Source organism: Echeneis naucrates, chromosome 23, assembly GCF_900963305.1.
Source record: "Echeneis naucrates chromosome 23, fEcheNa1.1, whole genome shotgun sequence".
NCBI classification, from domain to species: Eukaryota; Metazoa; Chordata; class Actinopteri; order Carangiformes; family Echeneidae; genus Echeneis; species Echeneis naucrates.
In genome coordinates, this window is record NC_042533.1 from 829510 (window position 1) to 840700 (window position 11191).

Genomic DNA, 11191 nt, shown 5'->3' on the forward strand with positions numbered 1-11191 from the left:
CCTGAGGCTGTGGTGACCAATGGGAGAAGGGCTCGCTCTGGGTTTTTTTGCAGATGATGTAGGTGACCAATAGGATGCTTTGGGAGGTAATGGCGTGTGGGAGGGGTTTTACTGTTTGTGGACCAATCAGCTTCGTTGTTTACCCTAATTCAGTAGCCCCGCCCTTGACCCCTTCACTCCTTGGAAGGAAGGAAAGTAGGGAGGAGGAGGGATTATTGGACCAGGTCCCATCTGACCAGACCTGACTGGACCGTATCAGTGTTGATGGTACCGTTTGGCTGTTGCCGTGGTAACGATGTACATCCTTAGTAACCATTCCGTTTGTTCCTGTAAAGTCCGGCTTACCCCAAAACCAGTTAGAACCTCTTTCCTTCTGGTCGGGACCCCTTTGATTTGTCCCAGTCTGGTTTGATCCGGTTCATTCCGGCCTGGTCAGGACAGCCCACTTGTTGTTTATCGCCCAAGACAAATAAAAAAAAGGTCCATTTCTGCCTGCCTTCATACTCTGTCTCGTGTCTTTTTGTGGGTATTTGTGTCACTGCGCATCGCGCAATCCGGTTGTCATGTTTTCACATTTCTGTGAAGATTCGAAGTGAAGTCAGGTTTTGAAGAGTTCTGCTGAAGTTCCGATCCCCGTTCATCCCCATAAACCATCTGCACTGTTTAATTATTTATCATGGTGGAACATTCGGAGTCCTCAGAGGACGAATCACACACTCAGCAGCCTGATGCAAAGCACACCAACTTCTTAGAGTCATAACTCAAATGTAAACACACTGATCGCCTTCCTTAAACCTGCTCAGGACTCAGAGATGGACCTGAGAATCAGCACGGTTTAATTTATCTTCAGTCTCACATTAACTCAATGTCCACAAGTTCACCGCTAACAGGAAGTGCTAAAAGCTCATTTGGCAGCTTACAGCAGCAGAAACATAAAGAAATTTTGACTAAAATCAGTTCAGCCTTAAAGCCTTTTTTAGCACACACACTGACACCACCTGGACTCCTGGGGGTTCACGGAGCCCCCACTGCTGATGGAAACCTTTTATCTCCAGGTGAGGATTAAAAGAAACAACTTCCTGTCTGTCTCTGATTGGCTGTGTCAATGAGGCAGAAACTCCTTAGAGAGCAAACAAAGCAAATGATCCTTCTTCATCTGGTCTCCTAGCAACATCAGCTGATGAGGGTGTGTGTGTGTGTGTGTGTGTGTGTGTGTGTGTGTGTGTTGGCTGATCATTGACATGCTGATGATTTTCCCTCTTTGAAGTTCGGTTATGTATTCTGTCCTGATGGATGGTCGGTGTGTTTAAAGGACATCTCTATGTCTGAAGCCTCTGAGGGAACTCTGGGGCCCAAAGCCAGGGGCCCCCTGGACCAGAGCTGCCGTTTGAAGTCACTTCCTCGTTGAGAAGTCAACCAAGATCCACAAATCAACTACAAAGAGACTGAAAGAACAAAACTGACGTTTCATTTAATGCAGAATATTTACTTTAAACAAGTAAGCTCTTCTTCTGACTGGGCTGAACTGGTCCTGGACTCTGATAATCTGGTTCTGACTTTGCCTTTTCATCCTGGAAACTACAACATCAGCCTGAACAACATGTGACCTGTTTGCTGACGTCGCTCATCAAAGGTATTTTTTGAATAAAGTGTCTGACAAAGAGTAAAATAAAAAATTACTTCACATTTTGAGGTTGTTTGTGAGTCTGAGTGCAACAAACTTTGACACACACAAACAAATACAAATACACACACTGATGCACGCATTTATAGGAAGTGTGTATGAGTGAAAGGGAAGCTGTATGGGTGGCTCTTGGGTGTGGCGTCACAAAGTGTGTCCGGCTGTAGTAAACACTGAGTGAGCACTTGTGCGTTTGAGTGTGTGTTTGTGTCTAGGCGTGTTCCTATCAACTTGCTCTATTGCTCTAAGTCAGTGGTAACACACACGCACACACACTTGGATCATTTTAATGTTTATTTTTATTTGGGCAACTCAACTGTTGTTTTGACCTTTGACCTCCACTGTGAGCTGACCAGGTCGACCAGTAGGAGATGAAATCACCTGTCATCATCAGCTCTGTGACCAGGGACCCGTGACCTGTTTCAACAACAAAACTTTACTTTGTGTGTCCTAAGTCTATAGGAAAATGTACCTCCTTCTGCCTATTTAGAGTTAGGCTGAGGTGGTGCTGACTTTACTGTCCAGTCAGCATAGAGTACTGGTGTGGTATATTTCCAACCATCACAAACACAACCTTTCTGTGTGAATTTGGTTCATTATCGCCAATAATAAATTCTGAAATAAATAAATAACTGTACATATTTTCTTTCAAAATGAACCAATAGGAATTCAGCTCAAGTGGGCAAAAGTGATGGCATCATTTAATTTAGGATGTGGTCTCATCATTTTGAGCGTGTTTAATGTAAACAACATGAACTTCACATTAATATAGATATGAATATTGTTATATATTGTGTGTTGCGTTGCATAATAAACAACAAATACAACATAAATATGTACAGATTTTCAGAAAGATAAAACTACAGAACAAACGATGAGGCGTCATGAGAGTAAAAGCTGATGAAGTGACATCACTTTCATTTTATTCTGGTAAAACTAAAACTAATGATAATAATAATAGATGCAGGAAGCGGGAAGCAGCTGACAACGACGCTGAAACGTCACAAAAAAAACGGAGCCAATGTGTGACGGAGTTAGAGCAAAGTAGGAAGTGAGAGTGGACTGTTGTCAGAATAAAGCGCTGAGACTGAAGCGTAAGAACAGATGTGGGTGAACATTTCAAGATTTGTCCTTCGGACTCAGATTTGTGAATTGCCTGCTTTAGTTTAGCTTTAAACGTGGAACATCTAACTCTGACAATTGGCAGAAAAATGAACATTTTCATTTGTTATTAGATTCAATTTTCGTTTTATTTTGAAGGTGCTGACAGGAAACGCCGACGTTCGCTCCGTCTGGCTTGACGTCAGCGCGGCAGCGGCAGGAGGGAGCGGCTCTGGTCGAGCGACATCCACAGAGAGTGGAGGAGAGAGAGAGAGAGAGCGCAGCGGCGGACGGGTGGATGACGGTGAGTGCCGCTTCCTCTGCTGTTCCGTTTTTCCTCCTTTTTCCTCTTTCCTCCCTCCATCAGGTGGATGTAGGTGAGCCGGGAGGTGTGTGGGGGGCCCTGACACCGAGCAGACAGAGGGGTGGGGGGCAGGCCGGAGCCGGGCCGAGCCGGGCCGGGTCTGGGTTGGTTTGGTTTGGTTTGCGGAAGCGACGAGCGGCGGACAGACAGGCGGACGGAGCGGCAGACAGGCGGCAGACAGGCGGCAGCTCCGCGGCGATCATCCGAAAACTGGATGTTTGACGGGGGGGCCATCATGGCGGCCGGCTGTCCGTCCGGCTGTCTGTCCGTATCTGCCCCCTCCGTCCGGCTCCGGTGGGGCGGCGGGGCCTGCCGCCTCAGCCGGGCAGGGAGCGTTCAGAGGCGGCCACAGAGCTGCGGAACTCCCGCTGATCTGCCGGAGGAAGAAAAGAGAGGAAGTAACTACTGAGAGTCAGAAAGACCCTGTCTGTCTGCCCGTCTGTCTGTCTGTCTGTCTGTCTGCCTGCCTGCCTGCCTGTCTTTGTGTGTCTGTCTGTCTGCTCCCCCCCCCCCCCCCCCCCCCCCCCCCCTCTCTCTCTCTCTCTCTCTCTCTCTCTCTCTCTCTCTCTCTCTCTCTCTCTGCCTGTCTGTCTGCCTGCCTGCCTGTCTGTCTGTCTGTCTGTCTGTCTGTAGTGTGTAGTGTGTAGACAAGGCTTGGTTTTATTTCTCTGTTGTACTCTCAGCAGCACACACACACACACACACTTGGTATTGACAGGCCCCACCTAGTTGTGGTTGAGTCAGGGATCTGTGTGTGTGTGTGTCCGTCTGTAGGTGTGTGTGTGTATGTTTGTGTCTGTGTCGGTTTGTATGTGTGTGTGTCCGTCTGTAGGTGTGTGTGTGTGTGTGTGTGTGTCCATCTTTCTCCTCCAACAACTTTACTTTAGTAGATTAACATGGTGGTGCCTTCACTGCCTTCTGGATAAAGCAGAACTCCAGCGTTGAGTGTCCACTTCGTTCCAGTCGGCCACTGAGGACACGCAGACCGGCTGCTTTCTGTTCAGGGCTCTTTACAGTCATGATTACTTTCATTGTGGAATTTTCTTTCTTTATTAATTAATTAATCGTGCTTATTTGATTTATTTTCATGACTTGGAGCTACGAACTCTTTGATATGAGAAGCTGAAACAGGAAATATATTTATTAGAATTGATTGGTGATCGGTTTTTCTGTCAGTTGTCAGTTGATCCTAATGTGGACTTTGTTGCTCTCTAAATTACGCCGCCGCTCTTTCCCCTTCGCTCCTGTTGTCGTCACTCTGACCACCAGATGTCGCCTAGCAACAGGTCCAAACCGTTATGGCGGAGGGCTAACGGTCGACGGCAGGTTTTCGCTGTTAGCTGTTCCCGCCCTTTCTGCTGCGCCACAACCTGGACGTTCTATGGCGCCTGATTTTATTAGCAGTAGCTGAAACGCGTAACAGACTCTCCCTGTTGGCGGGTTTAGCTGCCATATTGTTTTTATTAACGGCCTTCAGTGAATCTTGGGAAATGTGAAATGAGATCCGTCATCTTCTTGACTTCCATTGTTAAAAAACCCACAGATGAGCTGGTATCAGTTTGACAGGTTGAACTCAGAGAATCAGTAACTGAAATCTAGATTCCCAATTCAAAGTGATGAATTTGAGTGTCGATTTGAGTCAGGCAGGATGAGCAGAGACAGACCTGTAGGACAGTTCAGGGACTTTCAGCTGGTGTAGATCGACTTTCCGTCCGCCGAGTTGTCTGTGTGAGACTTCCTGAACAGGTTTGGACTTGTTGCATCACCCTGCAGAGAGATGAAGTGAGACAGAATCCGTTCAGCCCTTCAGGTGCTGAAATTCATCTTTGGCCTCACGCCAGGCCGACGACTTCCTGTCCCAGATCTTCAGTGTCAGGGTTTTCATTGGACAAGGGTCAGACATCGTCGGGTTGCCCAAACTTTTCAGATGTTGATTGTATGTTTTAGACACCAAATTTGAGACAAAATAAAGAAAAAGAAGTTCACCTCTGAAATGATTACTGGACTAGTTAGTTCATCAGGGAGGATTTCTAAACCTCCTTCATCACCTTTTTAATGTGCTGACTTCCTGTTTTTATTTGTTATATTTTTAAACAATTATTTGGATTCGATGCAAAGTCACAATTTAACAGTTTTCTAGTATTTTTTAATATGAAAAAAGTTTTCACACACACACAGACAGCCTCTTAGGCTCTTAGGCTGTGTGTGTGTGTGTGTGCACATACCAGTCATGTTTCATCATGCGTTGATGCAGCAACAAGAAGCAACATGACAAAGAGGGCACACACACAGATGTTTGTTCTTATATCTTAGAGGGGATCGTTGTTAGACCTCCTGACCAGATATGACCTTTGACCTCATGAGGATCACTGGCCAGGAGATGGTCAGTGTTCGTACTGGAAAAGAGGTAACAGAAATGTGTACATAGCAACAGTAACCGGGAGGGATTCCAGAGTAGTGACATCACCGCCAGCTGTGTGATCGCGTCATGACCTTGTTGTTTTCATTAACGCTCCCAGATGCATGCTGGGTAATTATTACCTCCCAGTGGGAGGCGGGAGGAAATCTGTGTGTGTGTAATTGATAGTTTGACATCTCCAGGTGCTTTGCAGCAGAGGGCGGGGTTTACAGTGATGGTGCTTTCTGATTGGCTGTTGGGAAGTGATGCCTACAAGTGAAATTAGTAACCTGGTAACTTCTCTCTCTTTCTCTCTCTGTCTTTCACCCAGCAGACAGACAGTCAGGATGCGTGAATACAAACTGGTTGTTTTAGGATCAGGAGGAGTCGGCAAGTCAGCGCTGGTGAGTGACATCATCATCCACTGACGGCGGCTGCTCAGCTGTTCAAACACGAGTCTCATCTGTTTGACACAGCTGGCAAACTGCTGTGTGTATATACTTTGGTAGAAATACTATCATGAGCTTCAGCATTACACAGATCTGTTGATTGAGTGAATGATTGCTGGATAGGTAGATTTATATTATTAATCCCAAACTTGGAAAATACTTTAGTTACAGCAGGAAGTTATCAGATATAAGAAATACACTGTAGAACACAACAGCTGCAGTCATATAAAACTGAGCGAAGTGACAAAAGGACCAAGAACAGAGTCAAAACAGAAACTGAACAGCATAAATAAATCAAATCTAAATGATAGCAAAATAAAATGGAGTAAATAATCATATAATTTCACTATATTTCTTTATATGTTTTGCAAAAATGAAAAATTTTACTCAGATTTCCTCTGAGAGATGTCAGTCTGTTTTCAGTCCTCTGTTGAACACACACACACACACACACACACACACACACACACACACACACACACCCTGGTATAACTCGCACTACAATGAAGTGCTTTACTCCAGATGATATAATGGAGATGTGTCAGTGTGTCACATTAATTCCAATCGAATGACTTCCAATACAGAAAAGAACAGAGCTCCATTAACAGCACTGCCCTACTTCTCTTTATCTGTCTGTCTCTCTGCCTGTCTCTCTCTTTATCTGTCTGTCTGTCTTTCTGTCTCCAGACTGTCCAGTTTGTTCAGGGAATCTTTGTGGAGAAATACGACCCAACGATAGAAGATTCCTACAGGAAGGTAAGACATTAACGGCCGAGTCGGCAAAGTAACACAAGAGATTCCCAGAAGAAGAAGAAAAAATAATAAAAATCAGTTCACAGCTCACTCAACAATATCTTTAACTTCCTGGTGATTTCATTCTGAAGTCTCAGCAAATTCTTTGTAATGTAACTTTTGATTACTTCCTGTCTTCACAGCAAGTGGAGGTCGATGGACAACAGTGTATGTTGGAGATTCTGGACACCGCAGGAACAGTAAGATCTGCCTGCCTGTCTTTCTCTCTGACCTCCTGTCTGTCTTCCTGTCTCTCTGACCTCCTGTCTGTCCTCCTGTCTCTCTGACCCCCCGTCTGTCCTCCTGTCTCTCTGACCCCCCGTCTGTCCTGCTGTCTCTCTGACCTCCCGTCTGTCCTGCTGTCTCTCTGACCTCCTGTCTGTCTTCCTGTCTCTCTGACCCCCCGTCTGTCCTGCTGTCTCTCTGACCTCCTGTCTGTCTTCCTGTCTCTCTGACCCCCCGTCTGTCCTGCTGTCTCTCTGACCTCCCGTCTGTCCTCCTGTCTCTCTGACCCCCCGTCTGTCCTGCTGTCTCTCTGACCTCCCGTCTGTCCTGCTGTCTCTCTGACCTCCCGTCTGTCTTCCTGTCTCTCTGACCCCCCGTTTGTCCTCCTGTCTGTCTCCAGGAGCAGTTCACGGCGATGAGGGATCTGTACATGAAGAACGGTCAGGGCTTTGCTTTGGTTTATTCCATCACCGCCCAGTCGACCTTCAATGACCTCCAGGACCTCAGGGAGCAGATCCTGAGAGTGAAGGACACTGAGGACGTACGACACACGCAGACACACACTAACCATAATATAATATACCGTATTTTTCGCACTATAAGGCGCGCTTAAAATCCTTAAATTTTCTCAGAAATCAGCAGTGCGCCTTGTGCATGAATTCTTGTGCTTTCTGACCTCGAACCAATTTTATGTGGTACACTGCGCTAAAAAAATCTGTCAGCTGACACAGAGACGTTGTGCTAACGTTGGTCCTTGGTTGGATATGGGTTGCATGTCAGCTGTAGTGCTGGGAACCAACCATCATCCAACATTTAGTCAGTGTTACCTTACTATAATCAGACGTCAAGCCAACGTGAGGTTTTTAACGTAAACCCAATTTTCAAATCCATATAATCATCCAATTATAATCAAATGTTGTTCCAACGTCACACTAATTGCAGGTGTTTGCTATTTCTGGCAACGATAAACCAATCAGAGAACAGTACACAGTGCGCTTGCCTCCGCCACTTTTTGTAACACCGGTATGTGCTGTGCTTTGCTTTATATCTGTTTTATCACGCGCCTTGGTCCGCAAAATACAAGGATATAAAAGTTAACAGTGAGAAACAGCAGCAGCACAGTGTTGTGATCTTGTTGTTAATGTGTGTGTGTTATTGCAGGTTCCCATGATCCTGGTTGGAAATAAGTGCGACCTGGAGGTGGAGCGTGTGGTGGCCAAAGAGTCCGGCATCGGCCTTGCCCGCCAGTGGAACTCATGCGCCTTCCTGGAGACCTCAGCCAAGAGCAAGATCAACGTCAACGAGGTGACCGCACACAGGCCACGGGCCCAGAGATCCATTTTACTCAGGCCGCCTGTGTCCACCTCTGACCTCTCTGTGCTTGTGTGCAGATCTTCTATGACCTTGTGCGACAGATTAACAGGAAGAGTCCAGCTCCAGGGAAAACCCGTAAAAAGTCCACCTGCCAGCTTCTCTAATGACAGGTATGTGTGTAACTGACACACAAAGACACACTTTATCACTCGGACTTCTGTTAACACTCACTTTGTTCTCGCCACCAGTTTCCTGCTCACCTGACCAACAACCAACCAACCAACAACCAACCAATCACAGGACATCTTCCAGCTGGCCACGCCCCTTTAACACAGCCATGTCATCATCAACATCAGCCACCTCTGACCTCTGACCATGACGACCACATCTCCCATCCCCTCACCACACTGTCTAATGGAGACTGTTGCCTTGGAAACATTAAAACCAAACACCGAAAGACTACGGCGGCGACGATGTCAATGATGATGGTGATGATGACTGAAGATGTTGCAGGAAAGGGGGGTGGGGCTGTATAAACAACTGCCCAAATCTAAACTACGGATCCCATCATGCTCTCTGCTGGGCCATCTTGCGCTGGGGAGTGGTTTCTTGCTTATTCATTTTAAATGTTTCTTTCCCTTCTTTTCCTTTTCTCCCAGCAGCACCGAGCCGTTCACACGCAGCTCGACCACTTCACCGTCAGCCACTTTGGTGCCATGGTTACCATGGTGATGTCGTCTCCAACATGGCTGACTCTGTATGTGTGGCTCTGGTCAAACCTGTGGATCCATTCAGTGATTATTATTATTATTATTATTGTTATTACTGTGGTTATAATTATGATTATGTGTAAAAAGATATAAAAGTCATTTAATGTTTTAGTTTTGATTTTTGGGGGTGGGGGGGCGGCAGGTTGTGTTGTCAGCTCACTGCGTTGTTAGCTTTGAACTAACTTAAGTTAGCAGGGAGACATCTCTCGGGGAAGATGCTAACGCTTTTTGTTGGGTCTTAGCTTCATTAGCATGTGTTACAAGAAATCAATGCATATTAATAGCTTTGGGCTACCCTGTTAGCCTAGCAGCTATTAAAATATATGAGAGATTTAATGAGCTTAAATTATGATGTTTCTGGATGTTAGCATTTTTTGCATATGAAGTTCACATATTCACATTGAAATCTGCTCTGAGCTTTTCTGTTGTAGACTGCATGAGAGCTCTAATTTGGAAAAGCTAATGATGCTAACACTTAGGAACAGCAAGGACAATTATGAGTGGAGTTAGCTTTGTGCTAGCTCAGCTAGCTAAGCCAGTAGCCGTTGGAGTGTATTTGATACTGTGAGGGGATGCTAACAATGCTACACTCCCAAACAAACAAGTGAATGCTAGTAGCTGGGTGGGGTGGGGGGGGTTAAAGGGAGTTAGCTACCGGCTAAGTTTTTAGCATCACGGTGAGCTGACGTCAGGCCTGCTGCTCACGGGGGGGGGGGGGGACATGTTGCCTTTAGACAGCAGACTCACACTGGTCCAGTACCTTAGCTTTGTGTGTTCATGTGTGTGTGTGTGTTTTGTGTGTTTGTGGGTGTAAATGAGCTACATAACACCGATGAACGAGGCCAGTTTCTGTAATGACCATTTTGGCCCAGGGGGGTGTGGGGGGGTTGAGTAATATTTACTGAGCAGGACAAAGCAAGCAAATGTTGTTTCTGTATTATTAATCGTATTATTACCTGATTATTAATATCAATAACACAACTCAGCTGAGAGGGAAACGCTGAGTTATTGGTTGAAGGTGCTGTTGGTCAACACACCCTTTAACTGATGGGAATATGACAAACCATCCAGATACGAAGAACCTGTGGTCCCAGATGGGACAAAGTTAGTTCAGGAAGTGACTGACCAAACTCTGATATTTACAGAAAACGAAGTTTCCCTTTTTTGGATTTGGCTAAAATTAACTTGGGATTTCATTAAAACCTGATTAAATTAACTCAAATTAAAAAGGTGATCGATGGCCTGTGATGGCTTTCATTTCTCACAAGTTAAAGGGGACAGTTGAACTAAAATCAGTGTTTCTTAAAACAGTATCGCAGCTGATGTTGAAAGGGGGTTGGGCTTTAAGCTGTAACCCCTCCCTGAACGACAGTGCGCTTGGCCTATGAAGCGGCAGCGAGGGAACACCTTTGAATAATCTTGTCTTCTGTTTGAAATGTGAGAGTGGTCTTTTGGACCGGTGACCTCTGTGAGTGCTGCTGCACAGTGTTGTACGACCAGGACGGCGTCCTGCGTCTCCTCCAGTTCGTTCAGTCATGTAGCATGTTGATGTTTCTGTCAGTACGTAGTCTGACCTCCTGGAGGTGCTGCCACAGTTTGCATGCCGAGCAGAAGCTTTCAAGAGAAACGTCTGTTTGTAGCCGTGCGGGGACGTCCCTGTTAATTAGGCTGCTGAAATTTACGCTTCATCTGAAGAAGGTTTTTAAATTCATTTTCTGGTTTGATTAAAAAAAAGGACAACTGTAAAATTCCAGGAAACATGGTTCTCAAAACTTTCCTATGTTTAACATTTATGAGTTGAAAGCATTTAATAGGCGGTTTATAACACAATAATGTAATTTATGGCAGTATAAAGAATTTATTAAGCTGTTTATCAATATTTATAACCTCTCATAAGCATTTAATGAATAATTGATAACACACTGTATCAAAGCAGGCATCATATTTGATGATACTGGATTTTCTGTATTTACTAAAGAATTATAAGGGAAAGGAAGTCATTCACAAAAGGATTTTTAAAAAATGTTAAAAATGTTGCTTTCAATTTCATTTTGCAACTTGCAATATAAAACTATATTAGTGTGTTATAAGCCTTTA

At 45.2% G+C, this 11191-nt stretch overlaps 1 protein-coding gene across 3 annotated transcripts; it reads left to right on the forward strand.

Moving 5' to 3' along the window:
• Nucleotides 1–3002: 3002 nt before the first annotated feature.
• Nucleotides 3003–9193, forward strand: LOC115036507 (ras-related protein Rap-1b). 3 transcript variants are annotated; one of them, XM_029494685.1, is made up of 8 exons: nt 3003–3086; nt 5879–5948; nt 6681–6749; nt 6929–6985; nt 7411–7551; nt 8172–8315; nt 8402–8494; nt 8573–9193. In XM_029494685.1, the coding sequence occupies exons 2-7, from the start codon at nt 5892–5894 to the stop codon at nt 8486–8488; spliced, it is 555 nt and encodes a 184-aa protein (XP_029350545.1). In that variant the 5' UTR covers nt 3003–3086; nt 5879–5891; the 3' UTR covers nt 8489–8494; nt 8573–9193. The 3 variants fall into 3 exon arrangements, with proteins under 3 accessions (XP_029350545.1, XP_029350546.1, XP_029350544.1); XM_029494686.1 differs by having other exon boundaries at nt 3069–3086; nt 5876–5948; XM_029494684.1 differs by lacking the exon at nt 3003–3086 and adding an exon at nt 4780–4820.
• The last annotated feature ends 1998 nt before the right edge of the window (nt 9194–11191 follow it).

Coding starts and splice junctions, on each gene's coding strand:
- LOC115036507 (XM_029494684.1), top strand. CDS start 4,795: ATGAGCAGAGACAGACCTGTAGGACA. Junction 6,750..6,928: donor TAGAAGATTCCTACAGGAAG/GTAAGACATTAA, acceptor CTGTCTTCACAG/CAAGTGGAGGTCGATGGACA. Junction 6,986..7,410: donor TTCTGGACACCGCAGGAACA/GTAAGATCTGCC, acceptor GTCTGTCTCCAG/GAGCAGTTCACGGCGATGAG.